This window comes from Urocampus carinirostris, chromosome 2, assembly GCF_059441175.1.
Source record: "Urocampus carinirostris isolate Australia breed hairy pipefish chromosome 2, RoL_Ucar_1.0, whole genome shotgun sequence".
NCBI classification, from domain to species: Eukaryota; Metazoa; Chordata; class Actinopteri; order Syngnathiformes; family Syngnathidae; genus Urocampus; species Urocampus carinirostris.
In genome coordinates this window covers 51,898,095-51,920,486 of record NC_142350.1, presented here as the reverse complement: position 1 = coordinate 51,920,486, position 22,392 = coordinate 51,898,095, and the positions used below count along the sequence as shown (strand labels likewise).

Below are 22,392 nucleotides of genomic sequence, written 5' to 3'. Positions count from 1 at the left end.
GCGCTGCTGTTCGGGAAATATTACCATGACAATAATCACACAAAATAAGCACACAACTATCCATCCATCCATTATCTGCAACGCTTATCCTCAGTACCACTTATAGGCGCCGCTGTTCGTGAAATATAACCGATAACCCTGTCATGTATGTTTTTGGAATGTGGGAGGAAACCGGAGTGAGTGGAAGAAACCTGCACAAGCATGGGGAGAACATGCAATCTCCTCACAGGAAGGCAGGTGGCTGGATTTTATCCCATGACCTCAGAACTGTGCCGTAGACCGGGTTGGGTAGGGTTACTTTAACTGGATTACTTTCAATTATTTTTGGATTACTCCAATACCAAATATGCTTATAAAAGCGAAAAGAAACTATGACTCACAACACGTAGTAAGCTTTCTCTCCTGGCTTTGATCTCTTTGATCTCTGGCAAAACTAACATAAAATGCGACAGAAACAAAATGAAAATAAATCAAAACAGCTTGCCAACATCATTTTTGCCGTTCCATGTATTCCGTTACTCCCCAAGCCTGCACAAAATTTAGTCATTTTATTCATATTTAGTTTATTTTGTCTTTTATTAGCACATTTGGTATTGGAGTAATCCAAAAGTAATTGAAAGTAATCCAGTTAAAGTAACCCTACTCAACCCTGGCCGTAGACGTGCTAACCACTCATCCACCGTGCGGCCTACACATAACTATATTGAAGAAAAAATATTTACTGTAAATCAGGGGTGACTAACCCGATTTACATGGGACAGGGGCGCCGCAGCTATGGTCAGGGTGGAGTTGGGGCGCAGCTTGTTTTTCCACAAGCATGGATTAAAGTACTGTTCCCAAATATCTTTCTACAGGAAACTAAATATAGAAAATATAAAAACAATGAGAATTAATAAAATATCCAGTCGATTAGAAAAAAAATTAAATATGTAAGCAAAAAGATCTCATACAATTTCAATTTAATTATGTGCATTAACAGTCTATCCTTCAACTTTCTGAGCATGAATCAGAACTTTGAACAGAATTTTATGTATATGGCTTCATGCAAAAAGATTTAACATTGAATTTTATTTGCAATTTCATTGTAGAAAGCAGCAGCTGCAACACAAAATAGACTCTTGTGACAAATGACAAGGACAAAAGAAAATAAAGTAAGGTTGTGTTCTAGTAACATGGTCAAAGCAGATAAAACACATTTACAAAACTGGTCTCAAGTGCAAAAACTGACTGAAAGTTCCGTTCATGTGGCATTGGCTATCCTTATAGAGGAATGTAAAACTACATGTTTTCTAACACCACCTTTTTACAACGGATTTTATATCAGGGAAATATGAAAAATACAGTACTGTACAATTTAGATAGAAATAGAAAACGTAACTTACAAGATCTTGAAAAAGGATGCACGACTCTTTCAAATATAAAATATTTTAACAGTACAGAGCCATTTTTAAGTCTAAAGGAGCTGTACGAAATTTGGAATTTTGTTACTCTGTCGCCATCTCCTGGCTCAAAGTTATGATTGCAGCTCTAGTCGGCTCATTCTTGATGCACGTGCATTTATTTCGCTCTTTTTTTCATCTTTCTTGGGGGTTTGGGTTGGCGTACAGACTCGAATAGATAATTGCTTTTTATTACTTTCCCAATTGAACGTTACACTTACAAATAAAAACAAAACCCAGCATGGACGTACATGACGTCACTCTCCAGCACTCCCCTTAACCCAGGGGTGTCAAACTCAATTAAACTCGGGGGCCACACGATCGAACAAACATTCTGTCAGGGGCCAGACTAGTAGATTAAAGAGAAAGAAAAAGAGAGATAAAGAAATAAGAGAAAGAGGGAGGGTAAAGGAGAGAGGGTGGGACAAAGAGAGGGAGAGATCGTGAAAAACAAAAGATAAAAAGTCGCGAGAGAGGGGGAAAAGAAAGGGAGATGAAAAAGAAATCCAAAGAGAAATAGAAAGACAGAAGGAGAGAAAAGAGAAAAGAAAGCAAAAAAGGGTATGAAGAGAGAAAGAGACAAAGAGAGACACAGAGAGTGAAAGAGACAGAGTACAAGAAAAGATAGAATGGGAGAAAAGAGAGAGTGGGATGAAAGAGAAAGAAAGAGAAATAAATACAAGTACAGTGTCTTTGTGAGAGGCACCTGGCTTTGGCAACATCAAGTTGACATATTTCAACCTGCAGCTTGTTTTTCTCTTGCACTTCTCTGTGTGTTGTCTCGCGGGCCGGAATCAATCCCTTAGCGGGCCTGATCTGGCCCGCGGGCCGCCTGTGCCTTAACCCCACCTTCCTCGAACTTGATGATTCCACCTCAAACAGCTCTAATAATAGTAAGCTAAAAGCAGATCTGTTTTATTTTGCATTGCACCTAAGGGCTCTTTGAACTCAATTGGGCATTGTCAACACACACACATAAGAGAAAATATTTATTGTTTTAAGTTTTTAAGGATACCTCAAACGATGCACTCCACTATTAACAAGAATCAATTCACAAAGTACAGCATAAGAATCGAATCGTTCTAAATAGTAAGGTAAATGTAATTTAGTGCCATCTATTGGTGGCTCATCAGAAGGTAACACTACTGGTTTCAGATTGGGGGATGTTGCTGTAAAGGTGGCCTAAGCGGCTATTTGAGACTTTTAGTGATTAAGGCAGTGGTGGGCCGTCAGGGACTGCAAGGCCTTCTCTGCGAACCTAAAATTATCTGAATCATGTTATTTCAGTTATATTTTATGCATCAATACATGGTGATTAATGATTGATGCAGTTTTTTGTGGGGTGCCTACATAAAGCCACCAATTATAATTACAGTAAATCCAATTTGTGCTGCCATCATATCTAAGTATTTAACCAATCCCACTTCAGGATTACTTGTTGCTGGTTACATGAATGTGCTCATAAGCCTTCGATATTTTCAGTGCAGGTGTCCTTTAACATAACATAGTTGTAATATCGCTTTTGGGTTAGCTAATCAGATTTCAAATTGGGTGAATTTGGCCCTGCATGAAGGCCTGGAGAAACAGTTTTCGCAAAGCTATGGAGGTGGGGGCTGTAATTTACCAAAACGACGCACCAACTGCCCTGGGTTAACCCACTGAAAAAGGAAATACTGTACAAAGATCCCAACCTTTTCGCTTTCAATGGGTACGAGAATATCTGTATGTACGAAAGTTTCAAGTTACCAAGTACCTGAACGGGAAAATATTGCCTTTAGTAGTTAGGAGAGGGTGTGTCATCCAACACAGTACAGCCTGGTTTGTAGGGTCGGACCTCGAGTTTCCACAACAAAGGCACAGGTTATCAATTTTATTGGGATTTATCAAGGCTGCCATGACATAACACTCAAAGCATAAAGTACAACTGTGTAAATTTTGACGACAATCTGTTCAGCCGTTTTGGAGCCTATAACACACCCACGCACAGATTTATCTATAAATTTAGATTAGATAGATTCAAGAACAACTTATACACAGTGGTACCTCTACTTTCGAATGTCTCTACATCCCAAAGTTTCAGGTTACAGAGTACCTGAACGGGAAAATATTGACTAGTTACAAACGCGGTTTCAGGATACAAAGTCAAAAATACAGTACACTAACCTGCGTGTCAACCCAGTGAGCATGTATGCACCTAGCTTGCTCTTTGTGCCACTGTCACAGTTAAGAGTTCTTAGACTCAGTGGTTGGGGTATTCTGGAAAGCTGGCGGGGAGGTGGACGAGGCAATCATTCAATCAGCCCAAATTATTTTAGTAAGATTCCATAAAGTTTTGGAATTTGTGAAAATGAATTACCTGGAAAAGGTGTTGACAAGTCGGGTTACTGCTACATCTGCCTAGTACATTTACAATGTAGACGTCATTGGATCAGTTTTAAGAAACGTGAGGCAAAAAGGTAAATTCATATTATTTCATTTATTCTCTGTGTGTTTATTCATGTGTGTTTCATGTTCTGATGGTCTTTTTTGTTAAAAAAATATACAGTACTCTTTAACGGGGCTAGGAACGGATTAGCGTATTTACATTCAAAATGCATTCTTACTTACGAAGTGTTGAGGTTACAAAGCTACTCCCAGAACGCTACAATTCGTAAGTAAAGGTATCACAATATATTTTATAAAAGTAAATCCAGGGCAGACAAAGCAGAATCAAAAAAATCATTTTCCAGACTTTTTAAGTCACAGAACTTTTATTTTTTCCAAAAAAGAGAAAGGAAAAAGAAGCACATTCTCATATAAGAGAAGAGAAAGTGAGCGAGGAGACGTCATAAGAGGCGTTAAATACAGCTGCTTGTTTCAAAGAGCTTCTTTCTATCACATGAGCCAAAAAGAATCAAACTTTGTAGTCTACAGCGCCAGGCCACAGATTGAATACGCACAGATCAGCATCAGTCCATATTTTCAGGTAGGACAGCGTGAGGAGAAATGAGAAGGGAAATAAAATATAAAAACAGGGAAGGGAGGTGGAAGTCGTGAGGGCAAAGGTAGTCTGTCAAGATATTGTTTGGCCAGCAGCATTGTTTTTGGATAAAAAGCGGTTAAACCATGGCACTGTGTGTGAGTGTGTGTAGGTGGTGGGGTAAAAGAAAATGACAAAAAAAAAAAAAAAAAAACGAAATCAAGTGGTAGAGGGCCTTTGAAGAGCCGCTATCTTGTTTGTGACCGACATAGTTGGGAACTCGTGGTAGGATGCTCAGGAGACATCTGGGGAAAAAAAAAACAGGAATGTCTAAAAGCCATTTTTCATGAACTAAAATATCAAAACTTAATCCAATCATTCATAATGCTGTGAAACAGAAAAATATACATTTTACATTAGACCCCTGGGGTACGGCGTCCCCAACTTTCCTTCTTACTTTGTGTAAAATTATGTTCTTGGCCCCTCGTTATTCCATTTCCATACTATACGACATCAACAATAAATAATTTTTGCCGTGTTCGTCCGGATGACAAGCCATGTCCCCATGATGCCCGTCTACCACTGAACGATCAAATACTGGTCTGCTATTGGTTTGCACCACAGCATCATGAAAATACAGATATGCAATTGGCTGCACATCCAAAACGCTTTTCTTTTTTTACATTCAGTTCAGAATCTTATGTGCTATGTGAAGACTTTGCAAGTCAGCAATACTGTATTTGCTATGGGTCCCAAGACTTGCAGAAATGCCAAAAGGGAGAAGCAAACAAATGATAACCATGGAAATGGAGCTGTTATCAAGTTATATGAAAAAGGCATCAATGATAATCAACGATCAAGACATTTAAGAAGGCAATTAAAGCAAGGAAATATTTATTGTGAGGGCATATTCTTGCAAGCTGACGTTTTAAAATAAATGTCATCTTTCCTCCACTGACATCTCTTACCTCCTTAGCATCTACAGTATAAATTGTACATCACCCCCCAAATCAGAATAGGTTGGAATTGGTGTACTTACAACTTGCAGGCCGGGCGCCATATCTTCGCATGATCTGATCTTGCGTGAATTTCACAAATGATTCATATTGTTCTGTGAAGAAAAAAAGGCAAATGGGTTTGATCTTGTGTATTGACTACCACAAAACCTCCGAAGACCTGGTGTCCACATGGTTGCACAAAGAAGCTCGGGTTTTAGGGATAAGAATTAAAAAAAAAAAAAAAAAAACAGAAGCACATCTAATATATAGTGGTAAGGAAAAACTAACTGGACCTTTTGGATTTTTTCAAGTCCCTCCATAAAAATCAACATCAAATGTGATCTGATCTTTGTCAAAACCACACGTGAAAAAAACAATCGTATGCTTTAACTAAAATCACTCAAACATTTTTACGTTTACATATTGCAATGACTGAGGTATGCCAACGATGGAGTGGAATAAGTAAATGAATCCTTTGTCAAAGCAGACTAAAAAGAAAGTGAAGCCATTTTTTGGTTAAAATCACGGGTAAAAAAAAATCTGCTTTAACTTAAACACCCAAACATTTATAGGTTTTCATGTTCTAATGAGGATAACATACAAACAATAATAAGAAGCGGAGGAATAAGTAACTGAACACACGGGAAACTCAAGGAGCAATTGAAACCTTTGTCAAAACCACAGATGGAAAAAAAAAACCACTGCTTTAACTATAAACCAACCAAACATGTATAGATTTCCACATTCTAATGATAGCATGCAAAAAAATGACAGAAGTGGAGAAATAAGTAACTGAATCTTCTGCCTACGTAAACTCAAAAGAGCAATTGAAAACAAACTCCACTAGAAAACAGCAAACTGAACAAACCATCGTGATGAGAGTAATATTAGAACCAGTGTACAATATTACCGAATATGGTTATTTTTACCTGAAAGTTTTGTGTTTAGGATGTGTTCGTACTCCTCACGGATCTTTTCCTCATGGTCTTTGAGCAAGCGCTCGCACAGGTAGCTCACCTGCTTCAGTGTGAACGAGGGCTGGTCTCGTCTTGAAGCGCCTGGAAAACAATATCAAGTTTAATTAAACTTGAGAGTTCGATCGTACGTTGATGTGGGTGTGTTCACCTACCTTGTGGGGAGCTAGGGGCGTGCGGAGATGAAGAAGGGCTGGGGATGTCTGAGGATCCGCAGGCCTCCGTCTGGTTGAAGGCGCCTTCCAGCTGCCGCCGCCTTTGAATCCTGCTATACTCCTGGCGCAGGTTTAGAAAGATCTGCTCTGTAAGGGAAAAAAAAACACTGTCAGGTCAAGTCACATTACTGATAATGACTCAAAACGTTTTGTCAATGAATAATTATCTCGCATGTTGCTTCCTATCAAAATTTAAAAGTCCTAAGTTCAGGAAAACAAACTAGCCGATTAAGCAAACGTGAACACAACTTTTTATAAGCTGTTCAGAATTTTACCGATTCTCAAATTTGTAATGCATTTTCTTCAAGTATGCGTGACCCATGCAATACTTTGTGTAAGGATTCTGATTTGGGAAAATGTTTGTTAATAAATAAAAAATGTGTTTGCCAAAATTGCAGACTGCATTGCCGAGCTTCTACAAACCAGGGCCAGACATTGAATTAAAATGAGCATCTGCTGTAAAAAATGTACATCTGCTTACCGCGGTCATAAGTACAGGTGGACATAGGTGGAGCAAGTAGTAAGTCAAATGTTACTATTACAGAAAATGTGAACGATGGAACCAAAATCCTTTCATTAGTAATCAAATTGCAATTCGTACACATAGTGTGTCAAGTACTTTTCATGGACAACAACAATTGCCCCAAGCCACAGTTTGGCTATCCGAAAATACTCAGGCATTAACATTTATATTTGTCAAGGACTTCAGATAACCAAACACCAAAAACTAAAAATGGCTCCTCAAAGCAATTATGGATTTCAATTTCAAATTTATTAGCAGCACATCCAATCATTTGTGTCGCCTTAAATAATGTTCCATATCACAACATTGCAACAGACAAACAAAACAAAGAAGAGGAGCTATGATATTTCAAAAAAAAAATTCAAACCCCTATTTTGTAAATTATGTTAAAGATTTTACTACAATTAAAACACAAACAGTTGAATAAATGATTATTTTCTGGATTTTTCTGATCATGGTACTTATATATAATATTCAAGTTTTTAAAAAAACGTGATAGCTCTTGTACAACTATTGGAGTGAAAGATAAGCAACAACAATTGCACCCTGATCATTTGTAGCAACCCTACTTCATGGTGTTGCTCAATAACAATGGCCAGTCTGAGCCATAAGTCACAGACACTTCCTTCCTGGAAATGTGGAAGAAACATGGCGAAAGGTACCCACGAAACAAAAAGAACAGAGGCCAACCTAGCAATGATGCCGACAAGGTGGAGCACTAAGATTGGACAAGGGTGAAGAAAAGCCAGAATGTGTGGGTGTGTATATATAAAAGAACGCACTGAGGCCTGTGATGGCTCAGTTCATGTTACAATAAATCAACACAAAGTTGCGCTTCAAGGGATGCTCTTATGCTACATTCCAGGAAACTTGGACACGTGACATCTCCATCAGAAAGAGTGCAGTAAAAGACAGTACATTTTCTGCGCTGTAAAATGTTGCAGTTGGTCAGCTTACACCTATCATTTTCACACTAAAATCTCTTCTACATCTTCCCGAGAGCACTACATGAATCATTTTTAGCATTATCAAAACATATAATGAACATCTGAGCCTTTCTATTACTAATGTGTATATCCATTACAATATTATTGATTTAAAATGGGTAAAGCCACGAGAATAGACAATATGACTTTTCCAGAGCCATAAACCAATCCAAGAAAAACAGCCACATTTTTTACGCTCTTCTCAAACATTTTTAAGTTGGATCTGGATCATCCAAAGTGCCATATATCAGACTTAACGCTGTTGTTGATGCTTTGGTTTTGCAGAAATTACTGCAAAAGTATTCCCCACCATATCACATGTTCACTTTATGGTGGGGATTAAGATTTTTTCGGCCTGTCTTTACTGCATTTTGCCCACTGTACGACAACAATAAATTATGCCCCTCCAAAAAACGTATTTGTGTGTGTTTGTAGTTACGTCTCAGATGTCTCTCTGCAAATGGTTTACTTTACTGCATCATGCAAATGCTGATATGCCTTTTGCTAAATTACCTCCCACAATGTCTATCATTCAGAATCTTGTGTGCTTCGAAAATACTTTGCAATACAATCATGTATTTTTTTATCGTTCTAAGGCATGCAGAGATGCTAAACGGAGACGCAAAAATATGATAACAATGGAAAGGAAGTTCGCGGTTAAAAATAAATACAAACGCACCTCAATCGCTGCATTAGCCAATTTGCTTGGCCGTCCCCGAAGACAATCAGAACCATAGTTATAAACGAGGAGGCGATAAAAGCAAGGAAATCTAATGGCATTTCAATGCTCAAAAGTGTACCGTTTAAAATAATCTCAATTTTTTTTGTCCACCAGTCTTTCACTCTGCATCCACTTGCTACTCCACTCGACCACCTCAAGTCCCGTCACAACTCAAATAAATACAATTTCATTTTTAATTACTTTAATGTATAATGTTATTTAATCACATGAACGGATATATCATAAAGGGGCACTTACTATCTACTATTTTTCATTCTAAAAGTTAGTTGTTAGTTAAAATTTCTTTAAATGTTAAGTACCAGGGGTTCAGAGCTTTCAATCCCCACCATACAGCAATTTCACTTTGCCTGAGAAACGATACATGTCATATTCCTTCCTTGTGTTCTAACATATTTGGTTTTGAGTATTTGACTAAAAAAGAGATCCCAGTAAAAAGTGTATTCATTTATCTCTGATATAACAAAATAAACAAAAAAGCTAAGATAGAAAGATTGCTTATAGCCTTAGTTTTTAAAGACAAGATTTAGTATACTTTAAACCTCACAGCAGCTTTGAATGCAACACGAACCGCTGATTAATTGGCTACAGTGGGTCAAGTTTTACGACAGCTGACATTCTGATCGACACACAAAGATCCATAGACAAAAATCCTTATACAGACCAGTTATTACCGTTAACTCCCATGAGGACCATTTTAGTGAGACAGATACCTGTTGTGCCAGGATCATGGCTGCAGCTGCCGTGCTATAATTCAGAGTGGATGATGTCGGGGGTTCACACCCTCAATCATTAACTTTGAGTCCTGAATGCAAGACTATTTTAATGCAAATGCTAAAAATACACATACAAAAGGGCTAGCAAAGTGATCCAAATTCAAAAGGAAAACTTTGCAGCTTCTGTATTATGTCAATCCACTCCAAGTAACCATTGTCAAACAACGTCAACCATTTTGTAGAGACAAAAACAAATCAAGAGTAGAAATGAAAGGAATTAAGCGTCAACCTCTCCAGGGAGGAAAACAAAATGTCTGCCTGGAATGACGTGCTTGGCCTTCTGCACAAATACATGATGTATTTGTCAGAACACAGCTGTGTGTGTACACGTGTGTACAGTGTTCCATCAAGTTTGAATAGAATGCAGTGTGGTTGATAAGCACCACTCCCTGTGCAGGCCTTCTGCACGTGCTCAACCAGGTTTCCATTCTAGCTCATATAAATCAAAAGTGCCTTTCTTTTTGTGACGAGATTTGAGAAGGGGGTCAAATTGGAAGGTGAAGGTGGTTGAAATTGGCAGACTGACACATCATAGTCAGTAACCACGTTTATAACCAGATGTATTATCCTAACTCGAACATCACATACACAAACAGTCATTAGTCAGGCTTTTCCAAAAACAAAGCTACATATGACCATGAACACTTGTGTAGATGTTTCCATTAAAAATATTTGGTTCTCTTCCAACAAGAGCCTAATAAATATAGTGCAAGGCATACAAGCTGACGAGAGGACAAAGACGAAAAATTAGAAGGTGGCCATTAAAGAGTGTTGATAAATGGCTGCCACAACAAACAACAACAGACATTTCATTTGCACGGATGAGCAACCATATTTGATCCTTTCTTTTCACACCAACTTTGATTTTCACGTCCCTAGTGCATCACAGATTTCCCCGACTCTTATTAAGTTCTACGAATAAATGCGTACTTCGTGGAATCACAGCTCGACTTAACAAGCATCCTTACATAAAATCAGAGAACTGCCTTCTGTTTACTGGTTGCTAATTGGAGCAGTCTGAATGAATCTTTAATGAGACCAAATTAAATTTCAGACAGACCTCACACCTTTTCTGGCAAACAAACACGCGAGACTGGCGTCAAGTTGTGACGGGCCATGGCCCCTGATGCATCTAGAATGCGACGGCAAGGACTTTAAAGCACGGCCTGCGCCAAAAACGCAGGGAGGGTATCACGTACCTGGGGGCTGAAGTTTAGTATGCAAGGGCGGCCAGACTGCACTGAAACCGAGGGAAGACTCGCCGCCGACCTGGCCGCAAGCGGGACTGAGGCCAACGTGAGTAAGAGCGCGTGAGGGTCGGGGTCAGCTACGGACGGACTCGGGTGCAGAGGCAATAGCTCAGGAGGTAAAGTGTTCGGCTTGGGACCAAGAGGTCGCAGGTTCAATTTCCGGTTACTCCGTGTTATATTCCAAAGTGTCCTTGGGCAAAACACTGAATCCATAATACCACCCGTGAGCAAGTAGTTGCCTTGCATGGCTGATGCTGCTATCGGTTAGTTAGTGTGTGTAAAAGGGAAAGTGTGAAGCACGTTGTAAAGTGCTTAGGGGGGTCTTCAATTACTTGAAAAGTGCTATATAAATGCAGACTACATAAACCAGAAGCTTACATAATCAAATTATAACATTTCATATTAATGATAAATAAGAGTATTCATCATGAAAATGAAATGATCTGCATTTCTATAGCGCTTTTCAAGTCTAAGGCTGAGTCCCATTCTTCGCACTTTCACTCGCTATGTGCCCTAGTCACTCGGTTTGCGCGTTCACGTGAAAATGGGGTGTGTCCCGATACTCTCAAGACCGAGGCAGAAGTGCCCTCAAACCATGTCGTAGCCACTTCAAGACCGAGGGGGCTCTCGACCTCACTTGGCGGCGAAGTGACTACCCAGAAGGCTTTGCGAATTCTCAATATCAACAAACATGCCCGGAAAGGAACCGCACAAATGTAAGTAGTTTTCCACAACCACGCATGTATTTGCAACAAAATGTATTGAGATATCTTAGTTAGACGTAAATGCAATAGAAAATCGTATTTTCGCGTTAAAACACGAACATTGCAAAATCGCTACTTTACGAAGTGCACTAATCTACCAAGGGAGCTGGCAAAAAAAAAATCTTCACGCTACAAACTTTAAAGTAGGATAACTGGGCAGAAAATCACGGTTCAGCCCATCCCTGTTTTTATCTTAAACGAGTCGTCCTTTTACATCTACTGTACATGGCCAGTCGCTAAAGGAGCATAGTCAGAATACCGTTCTGGACATAAGCGCTTGTTTACTGCACACAATTTCGGGTGTCGTGTTTTATTTACAATATGATTATTTCATGTGAGATCAGAATGCATTAGTTTTCATCATGCATTATGAGTAATGTCTCCGAATTTCACGTGGAAATACAGTTGAAACAAACTACTATCACATAGTCCACTGCCTTCTCTGTAAACACATATTAAGTAAACTAATTACCTTCTCAAAATGTTGTCCAAATGTGGAGACAATTCTAAAGCATATGTGATGCTGGCCAATAGAAGGCTTATACAGCCATAAGAATAACATGTCAATTTTGTGTATCTATTCACTATCAAATAATTATCCAGAACACATCCTATAATTTCCTGTCTCACATCAACTTGCTGAGCATCCTATACTCAGTTGTTTTTGTACAATACATCAGCATTAAGTAATTCTTGTTTTTTCCACCCAACCTAAAGGCCACTGTAGAACGTCCCGTGGAAGAGCTGGTCACCATCACAGCTACCACGCCATCCACACCACCGGGCACGTCGTTGGCACCTTCTAATCCGGCGCCAAACCCCAAATCACCCAGAAAAAAAAGGAAGCACGATACACTCCTTGACTTTTTGAAAGCGGAGTCTGCCGGAGTGAGGAAAAGGCTCGAAGAAACTGTGGCCAAAACTGAGCGGTTCCCGTCCTTTTTGGGAAGCTCGTGGACAAATTTCCAGAACAGTGACATCTCTGCAATGTTTCCCTTTGTTTTATAAAAGGATAATATTGTTTTTTTTATTAAGAACTCAATGAAGTTCCAGTTTGTGTTTTCCAGCTTCATGGAAGTATTGGTATATTTTTGTTAAAATTTGTGACACATTATTTACTATTATGTATTTTGGCCCAATGTGAGTTTGTTTTTCTGAAAGTAAACTATTATTTAAGCTGGAGTGATTTGTAGTTGTTTTCTGTCCAACAGTCACATAGTTCACACACAGTATCTCACATCATTATGAAATAAACCACCAAGGTGTTACTCAAAATGAAGATGTTTATTGAATAGTAATGCAGAAAAGCACATAATGCAAATGTGGGTCTGACTTAAAGAGCCTAAATATGGCTTTTGGGCAATTTATTCCATATTAACTGTGGACAATTCTTTGTACGGTGGACCTGGGAACCCTGGAGACCCGTGACACCACACGGTAGGACAGAGCGTGGGCCAGCCAGTACACGTAGATCAGGACCTCCAGCCACGGCCCTGTTCCCTCTTTAGCAGCTCATGCAGGGCCCACATAACCTTCTTGCTCAACCTTAAGTCCTGAATGAGTTCTGACTCCACATCCAACCATAAGCACAGGATGGGAACATTCCTGTCCAACCTGTCCACGCTTATGGGACAGCCACTCTGGAACACAATAGATAACAATTTAGACATAAAAGTGGGCATAGAAAAGAAAAAGACCGCTTTAACTGTGATGTAAGCATCATGAAAAAATGTTGAAATGACCTTTTTTATATCCAATGACAACTCTTTTGAATTAAATTCCTTATGAACTAAGGTTTTTGGGTCGTACAGGGAAGTTTGGTGACGATATTATGTCAGCTTAAGGGTCAGGTGGACTGTTCTTGTGTTTGTTTACTTTTCGTCATGTCACACATTCAAAACCCCTACTATATGTCATAAAATGGCATTAAGATACTAATAAGTAGATTGCCATTTATGTCTACACAAACATAGGGTATTATGTGAACGTGCATTGTATGTTAACTCTTACTGTATTTGACCGAACGGGTCATTTTTTTTAATGAGTGTACGTACCTTGTAAAGATGAATCAGCACTACATAGCGCCGAAGCTGTCTTCAGTATAGCACATTTCTCCTCCGTTGATTGGAGACACGGAAAAGATGATGAGCTTTCAGGCAATCGGTAATAACACAGCTGTAGCGGGCATTTTTAACGTTGCACGAACTCTCCAACTGACACACTACGTTGAGACTCGAGTTGTTTACATGTGACGTAGGCCTATACGTCACTAAGGTCTACAGCCAATTAATATTACCGCCATCTCCTGGACAGGGGTGGAACCTTGCAAGTCTTGTCCAAACCTTTTCCGCTTTGCACTTCACTCGCGGAGGGCACTCCTCTTCGAGGGACCTCACTGGAGGGTCCTCAGGGCCGAGTGAGAGAAATGGGATTGGGCCAAAGACTTCCCAAAGCGCTTTACATTGTGCTTCACATTTCCCAATAGCGGCTGTGATCTGTGCAGCCATGTAAGGTGCTAACCTGCTTATTGGGGGTAATTAGGGGTTCAATGTCTTACCCAAGGACACTTCGACATGTAACACGGACAAGCCGGGATTCGAACTGGGATCCCTTAATCCTAAAACGATCGCTCTACCTCCTGAGCTACTACCGCCCCAAAGAATGACTGCTCGCTTTGCAATCAATAATCACATGCATTTTACTTGTATTTCAGAATTTCTTTCTAAAGTTTCCCCATTTTATTTCCAATTTGATCTTGTGCCAAACTAAACAAAATAAAAATGTACTTTTTGTCCAATTGTGTTGCGTCATGCCTAGCCTGACTGGAATTGGTGGCAATAGTAACATGGTAGCACTTGGCCCAAGTTCTAAGTATATCATAAACTTTTGCTGTGAAAATAGTACAAATGCATTCACAGCTACATTGTGCAAAAATGAAACTATTACAGACAGACTTGGCATTATGACCACAAAAATTTGAACGGACAATCTCATATTGCTATTCCACCTGAACCAACCCAGAATAGGGATTCCACACATGTGCGATATCAAAACCACACAGATGGAATTTCACCAACGCTACTGACCATCAAAGACGCCTGACCTCTTTGATGATTCTTTGAATTAATAAAGGAACCTTTCTGTTGCCGTTAGCAGTTGTAATTCCATTATCTGCACCTCAGTTTAACTAGGAGGGTGAGGCAGAGGCATGAAGGAAATGAACAATGCCCTCCCAGCCTCAGCCTGCAAAGAATAATAGACCCCCGCCACCACCACAATCAAAGATATGGAATTCTATAAAGAGAGGATTCTAATTCCGATTAAGTTAATAGCAATCACACGATCATTGTGCAACATATTTTGACGACATGTGAGTAACACACGCAAAAAAAGACGTGACGTCCACATTAATGAGTAAAAATAACCAAGTTGGGAGTCCAGCATTCCAAGAGAAAAAACGTAGTTGATTAAATAGTGACACGTTTTGGGGTATAAAAGATACTCATAGTATTTAAATGAACATACAAGGTAATATAAAAATCGACAATAACCAAATGACGACATAACCCTCGCGGATGTTAGCTTAGCAAGCTAATCGTTAGCTTCAACCCCCCCATTCAAGCTAACCACTCCACCCAAATCCCCCTCCTTTTCATTTCCTCCCCACTACAGAACATAAAACCCTGAAAACCCTAAATAGTTTTACCCGGCGTGAGTCTGTTCTCGGCCCCAACGTTCTGCGGCGACATGGAGTGCGACGGGCCGTCCACGGCGGCGCGGAGGTTGTTGCATCTTTGCGGGGACGGAGTGCCGGGAGTCCCAGGTAGGGGGTTGCACCGTCTCCGCTTGGGAGACTGGGGACTGAGGAGGGCCTCGAACTCCATCGAGCGCTTTAGCGTCGCCCCACAGGCCATCTTCGATGGGAGGATGGGACGTCTAACTGGGAGAAAAGAGTTTTGACGGGCGTTGGTGTCGGTTTTGGGCGTCCTTTACCGGGATTCGACTTAGCTGTGCTCCTTCCCACGACAACGGTTTTTTTCTGCTATGAGTGTCAAGGGCCGAGTGAGCCTGCTGATTTTTTCGAACGTCACAATGGCAGGACGTACCAATACGTAACAAAGAAGAGGGTGACTATCGTATAGTAGCAACTTATTGCCCACTGTTTTCCGATTTCACGCATTTGTTTCATACGATTATTCATCATATTATTCAAATAAAACTATTAACATGGTATAATACTCCAATAGGCATATGAAGTTCCATTTTTGGAAACGGGTTTTACAAAGACTCCCCTACCATTCAGCGTAATGGTATGAGTTGAATTTAAGCAGAATCGCAGAGGAAAGTATACGTTCAGGTGAAATGTCCCGTTTGGACTAAGTAATAATTATAAATATTTAACTGATTTTGAATATTTATCCACGTCATACCTTTTATATGTCACCATCCTCAAACAAACCCCCTTTAAACGTCATATCACTATGATTCCCCAATCTCACATCACCCTGTTTGTTGGTAGCAACCAAATGCATCAGGCTAACGTAATATTAAAATGGACAGTGGGTATTAATAGGACCTCAAGTGGTAGCAATATAATTCATTAAAACAAACTATTGCTCTGAATAAAAGGCAAAAATGCATGAACTATCTTATAAACGTGCATTTTATTAAAGGTAAATTATGTCATATTTTACCACCAGATGGCACTGTCTTGTCCAATGCAAACAAAAACAATTGCCAAATGAGCACAAGGTAAGGATTTTGTTATTAATAATAATAATAATTTCCTTTGTATTGTCATTCTTTGTAACAATGTACACAGAACGAAATGTCGATACACCTGACCCGTTGTAGCGAGCCGATGCAGCGAGCCGATGCAGCCGCAGCCAACAGAGGGCGCCGCCATTTTACCAATGTTATAAGTCTTAGGTATGACTCGGCCGAGGCGCGAACCAGCGACCTCCCAGTCTCAAAGCGGGCACCCTACCATCTAGGCTACTGAGCTGGTATTAAAACGAAATACAAATTTCTCGACCCAAGAATATTTATAAAGCATAACATTGGTATGATAGTTCATGTACTTTTGCCTTACTACTCAAATCAATGTTTTATTTTACTGAATAAAGGTTTTTTTTCATACCACTTGTCTTGGACGAACTCGATACAACACACTGTCCCTTGAAATAAATGTAAGTACTGTAGATACATTTTTAATTATTTTACATAATTTGAGGCTCACCCCGAGTGAGTGGACATGTTTGTCCACCATCTTGCTGGTAATGGTACACCTTTTTTGATTTTCATGGTTTATTTTTATTTTCTTTCTTTTTTCCACGTTTTTCTTGTCTTTTCTTACCTTTGTCTTTTTCTTCATCTTCTCTTTCTTCTTCTTTATTTCCTTTATGTTATTTTTTCTTGCTTTTCCTCATTTCCCCTTTTTCTTTTCTTTGTTTCCCTCTTTTTTCTCTTCACAAAAGGCTTTTCAGGAAAATGAGAAGCAAAAGGGTGCAGTTTGGTCACTTTGAGTCTCCATAGTTAGTATTTTCTCTTTTGCTTTGTAGCACTTGTTTTCCATTGCACTACACAATATAGTGACTTATAGGAAAGAGATATTACACACTGTCCCGTTTAATAAAATGTTTCTGAATCAGGTTTAAACACAATGCACAGTTTTCCTTATTTGCAAAAGAGTATAAAATAAACAGTAAAAGCTAAGCTACATGCTAATTGTGTCAGCATATTGTCACAGTCACGTGTAAAAGACGTATAGCCAAAATATTTTCTGTTCATAATTTATCTTAAGTTAAAGAAGAATCCCGATTTGTGTGAGCGTGCGTGTGTGTTCGATTTTCTTGGAAATAAACACAGTTGTACTTTAGGCCTCTGGGAGCGAATGCAGAAGAGTGGAGACTGCGTTGACATGTTTAAGGAGTAGACACACTGCCTTAAACAAAACATTGAAATTGATGGGGAAGCATTTCACTGAATTCTAAAAGGACTGTGAAAGGGAAGAGTCATTGGAGCATATAATAAAGGACTGCATTAAGTACAACATTTAGAGGGAGGAAATGAAAAAAAAGGGGCTGGTGGAAGAAGGAGTCATTGAATTATCAATGAAACGATTCCTGGACTCGAACAGTGGGCCTCAATGGAGGATTCTTTTACATTTCTTGAGCAGTATGGGACTTTTTAACAGGATTTAAGTAGTGGAACAGTGAGGAGGATTTGGTGATAGGGGGGCGGGAATGTACTTCGGAGATAGATGCTAACCGCGGCTAAACCCCAAGAAGAAGAAAGAAGAGGAGAGTGGCACTTGTTTTTACATGAATTGTTCTGTGTTACTTTATCTTTGACTGCTTTTGAAACAAGTGAAAATCTGAAATAAAAGGTAAAATAAGCACTTTTGCCTGATCATTTTTTATTTAGCATATTCAATGACAGACATTTTTTCAAATTTTTGGACTCAGACAACGTGAAGGGAAATCCATAGCGTTTCCTTGCCGGTTTTATTTCGAACTGCACTCAAACCAAGCGAATCATTTCCTGAATAAGTCATGTGGTACACCCACTTTTCGGGGCTTCAAAAATAGGTCATCAACATATGCGTCTGTCACAGACCAGAACGGACACAGGACTCAATTGCATGCATTTCTCAGATTTTATTGAAAGAGAGTGAGAGTAAGGCTTGCTTGATTGCTTGATCTGAAGACTGGCGGAGAGCGGGAACAAGCAAGGCGGGCGTGACACTTCCGTGTCGGAAGAAGACAGGCGAGAATGGCAAGTCGTTTGACCAGGGCTGGAGATCAGAGGCGATGTTCAGTTCAAAATAGTGGTCGTAGGCAGGCGGCAGGCAAAACAGGCGTAGTCAGGTTCAGAAACGGGTCGAAAAACGGGAATCAGGCAGGAAACAGGTTTTAACAGGGACAAAGTAAAACAAGAACAGTCACTGAGTGAAACACAACAGCTCGTAACGATCTGACAAGGTTTGAACTGAAGTCGGGGGCTTAAGAAGGGTGTGGCCACCAATCAGCTTGTCCAGGCTGTTGGCGCCAATAAAGCTGCCACAGGTGTTCCAAAAAGGGCAATTATGACAGCATCAACATGGCGATGAACCACTCATCAAAATTACTCGTCACAGGCTTCACTGATTCGACACGAGAAGCACATCACTACTCTCAGGTAAACGGCCAATGGCCAAATCTCTTTTGAGAAAGTAAGAAGAGTCAAGTCAAGTCAAGTCAAATTTATCTATATAGCCCTTAATCACAGAAATGTCTCAAAGGACTGCACAGGATTACAATGACACAATTACCTGATCTTAAACCAACATGCGGGCAAGGAACAACTCAAAACCTCAGCGTGAGGAAAAAGAGAAACCTTGAGAAGGGACCTCACAAGTGGAAATCCCCCTTTCAGGATGACCAGGGTGAATTAGATTTAGCATTACAGTACACAAACATTGTAAACACTAGGTAACATGTAGAAAATTTGTCCGGAAATTGCATGTCAGCAACTAAACTACGGTTAGTCCAGAAAGTCTATGACGGCCATGACGCAGCTTCCCATCTCTGCGAACTGGTCAATGCAGGCGTTGACATGCTTCAGGTCGGAGCAATTCCATTTTTTTCAGAGTGAAGAGAAGTCAGGACTAGACTGAACCCTGACCTATCGGGAGCACTAGAAGGCAGACTTGATTTGATTTTAACTGTTTGCTCTCTCTGCCACCTACCACAGGAAGCCGACTTACGAACCTTTGTTTTTAGGACCTCATCCCCCATTTCCATGAACCGTTTAGTAGTAATTAAAAAAAAACTCATTTTTTTCAAATCCTGAAAGCTGCTTCTTGGTTGTGTCTTTCCAAGTGTAAAACCTGCCTTTATTACCTTTGGCACTCCCAAGTGGCTCCCTGGCGCTTTTACAAAAATACATCGCCCTAACAACCTTGCACAAGGAGAATGCCCGGCAACGCTGGGCCATTCTGCTTGGGGTTTTTTTTAGGTTTTGAGTAAATATCTCAAAATTTGCCAATAGGCACATTTTACACAAGCCCACTCAAACTTTTTCAATATCATTCTGGCGTGGAAGATACCTAAGTACTAAAAGTTATGCTGCATGGTAATTACTTTTTGTCATTGGAATGTGAAAAGTATCTATGAAATGTGTTATTCATTAGCCAATTTTTCCTTAAACAGTTTGTTATTTAAAAGCATGATTACTTCAATATAGCTTTAATTTTCTGTAAATGACATATCTCCAAAAATAATTTTTGGGAGCAAATTAGAGTTTCAATCAAAAAAAGGGATTTCTGGAAATACCATATTCATGTAAAACACGCACCCTGTCATTCAAAAAAAAAAAAAAAAAATCTGTATAAAATGTCTTCACTTTTCTGACTAAGCGTTATAAGTGAAAAACATTGAATACATGCAGCAATGATTAAAACAATTCAATGAGAATGTTAACTATGATAACAGTACAAACAGAACATTTTAAAAAGTTTTTTCTTTTTTCTAACATTTGTTTTCGGCACCATGAATAAAAGTAGTGCGATAATACCATCTAATGCCTTTACATAAGTCATCTATATCACTGTTGGTCCGGAGCTTAGGGTTCGGTGCTCTCTCCGTCGCAACCTGGTTTCGATTCCCATTGCGTCTAATGCTTTCTACTCATCGTCATTGCACAAATAACATGATACGTTGGGAATAATGCGCACCCAAACTTTAAGTTATTCTTACATTAAATAATATGCGGGTTAAACACGCATAAATACAGTATTTTTTCCCCACATGACCTTAACAATTTGCAAGATCAAAATTACTTGCAAAAAAAGTAATTCTTACTGTTTTTACATTGATAAGTTGCAATTCAGTTCTTTAGGGATAATCACATATTTCCCCTTTCTGCAGGACCATCTCGAATACTGTAGATCAAACAAAAGAAAGCAAAAGACACAAGTATATTTTGAATATTTGTGAGCAAGGGGTATGAACCCAATCACTTGTGCTACTGATGTCCTGACTTCTTTCTATTAGAGGCCCTCATCATTGTAATCAGAGCTTTTAAAAGTAGCCCCCCTCCCTTATTATAACAAAGAATGTTTCTGTATTGTATTCCACCGTTCCCCCAGCCACAGTGGTCTTTTCTTCCTGGCATGTGCCCTGTTTGAATCCCACTCTGCATACAGGCCTTTGTGGAGGCCTAGTATTCACGTGCAGATAACACAGACGCCCCTAACTAAATACACACACCCGTCACCCAATCTCCGGTCGTGGTAGAAGTCCATTGTTTCCTCACACCTAGAAAAACCATTGCACGATATATGCCTGCAAACATGAAGTTAAACCTACCAGGATGAAATTATATTCAAACATCATGCATAACGATATAATAATTATCTTCAATATTAAAAACCTATCCATAATTATCTTATTTGCTTTACTCAGCACAGTGTCAACACGATCTGTGACTGTATAATAAGCAGTGCTCTCAATAGACTGCACACCCTCCATGACTTTGCATATTAATTTGCACATTACTGGCCACTTTACCCAATTTGCACACTCGCCATTGGAAATATTCTGTTTTTTATATATTTTTTAAATACTCCTTTTTTATATGGTCGACATTCTTTAGCTGTTATTCATTGTCTTTTACTGCTGTAACAGTTCCCCATTGTGGGACGAACAAATGTTTTTCCTATCTTATCTTATCTTATCTTATATTTAAATTATGTACAGCAGACCCCCGGTATACAACATCAGTCGGTTTTGTAAGGGGGTATTGCAAGGTGAACTCGAAATAACATAATAGTACATAGTAATTCATATTTATGTGTAATGTGATGTGTATGTGATATAATAAATAAAAATTATATGTACATGTAAAGGAAAAATTTGAAATTGTATTTACAGATTTTAAAACTTCTAATTGCGAGGTGAACATCCCCTTAGAAAATGCCCTTGCTTTATCACCTTATTTTTAATAATACAGGGAGTGCAGAATTATTAGGCAAATGAGTATTTTGACCACATCATCCTCTTTATGCATGTTGTCTTACTCCAAGCTGTATAGGCTCAAAAGCCTACTACCAATTAAGCATATCAGGTGATGTGCATCTCTGTAATGAGAAGGGGTGTGGTCTAATGACATCAACACCCTATATCAGGTGTGCATAATTATTAGGCAACTTCCTTTCCTTTGGCAAAATGGGTCAGAAGAGGGACTTGACAGGCTCTGAAAAGTCAAAAATAGTGAGATATCTTGCAGAGGGATGCAGCACTCTTAAAATTGCCAAGCTTCTGAAGCATGATCATCGAACAATCAAGCGTTACATTCAAAATAGTCAACAGGGTCGCAAGAAGCGTGTAGAAAAACCAAGGCGCAAAATAACTGCCCGTGAACTGAGAAAAGTCAAGCGTACAGCTGCCAAGATGCCACTTGCCACCAGTTTTGCCATATTTCAGAGCTGCAACATCACTGGAGTGCCCAAAAGCACAAGGTGTGCAATACTCAGAGACATGGCCAAGGTAAGAAAGGCTGAAAAACGACCACCACTGAACAAGACACACAAGCTGAAACGTCAAGACTGGGCCAAGAAAAATCTCAAGACGGATTTTTCTAAGGTTTTATGGACTGATGAAATGAGAGTGAGTCTTGATGGGCCAGATGGATGGGCCCGTGGCTGGATCGGTAAAGGGCAGAGAGCTCCAGTCCGCCTCAGACGCCAGCAAGGTGGTGGTGGGGTACTGGTATGGGCTGGTATCATC

The 22,392-nt window shown here is 39.6% G+C and overlaps 1 protein-coding gene and 3 long non-coding RNA genes across 4 annotated transcripts; 2 read left to right on the top strand and 2 right to left on the bottom strand.

The window, feature by feature from the left end:
• Positions 1–4,157: 4,157 nt before the first annotated feature.
• Positions 4,158–15,997, bottom strand: akirin1 (akirin 1). Its single transcript, XM_088327044.1, has 5 exons — positions 15,330–15,997; positions 6,526–6,672; positions 6,326–6,454; positions 5,438–5,509; positions 4,158–4,703 (listed from the first exon to the last, which is right to left on the bottom strand). The coding sequence occupies exons 1-5, from the start codon at positions 15,535–15,537 to the stop codon at positions 4,693–4,695; spliced, it is 567 nt and encodes a 188-aa protein (XP_088183170.1). The 5' UTR covers positions 15,538–15,997; the 3' UTR covers positions 4,158–4,692.
• On the top strand, positions 11,332–12,805 carry LOC148372356 (uncharacterized). The gene is made up of 2 exons (XR_015849538.1): positions 11,332–11,575; positions 12,341–12,805. It is a non-coding gene; the product is annotated as an uncharacterized LOC148372356 (long non-coding RNA).
• Positions 12,889–15,023, bottom strand: LOC148372355 (uncharacterized). The gene is made up of 2 exons (XR_015849539.1): positions 13,678–15,023; positions 12,889–13,263 (listed from the first exon to the last, which is right to left on the bottom strand). It is a non-coding gene; the product is annotated as an uncharacterized LOC148372355 (long non-coding RNA).
• Positions 15,914–16,762, top strand: LOC148372353 (uncharacterized). Its single transcript, XR_015849540.1, has 2 exons — positions 15,914–16,375; positions 16,446–16,762. It is a non-coding gene; the product is annotated as an uncharacterized LOC148372353 (long non-coding RNA).
• The last annotated feature ends 5,630 nt before the right edge of the window (positions 16,763–22,392 follow it).

What these genes read in the sequence shown, in the direction of transcription:
- akirin1 (XM_088327044.1), bottom strand. Translation starts at nt 15,537, where the DNA reads ATGGCCTGTGGGGCGACGCTAAAGCGCTCGATGGAGTTCGAGGCCCTC. An exon ending in CGAGAACAGACTCACGCCGG is followed by an intron (nt 6,673 to 15,329) that starts GTAAAACTATTT and finishes TTTCCCTTACAG; the next exon opens with AGCAGATCTTTCTAAACCTG. An exon ending in CGCCCCTAGCTCCCCACAAG is followed by an intron (nt 6,455 to 6,525) that starts GTAGGTGAACAC and finishes ATTGTTTTCCAG; the next exon opens with GCGCTTCAAGACGAGACCAG.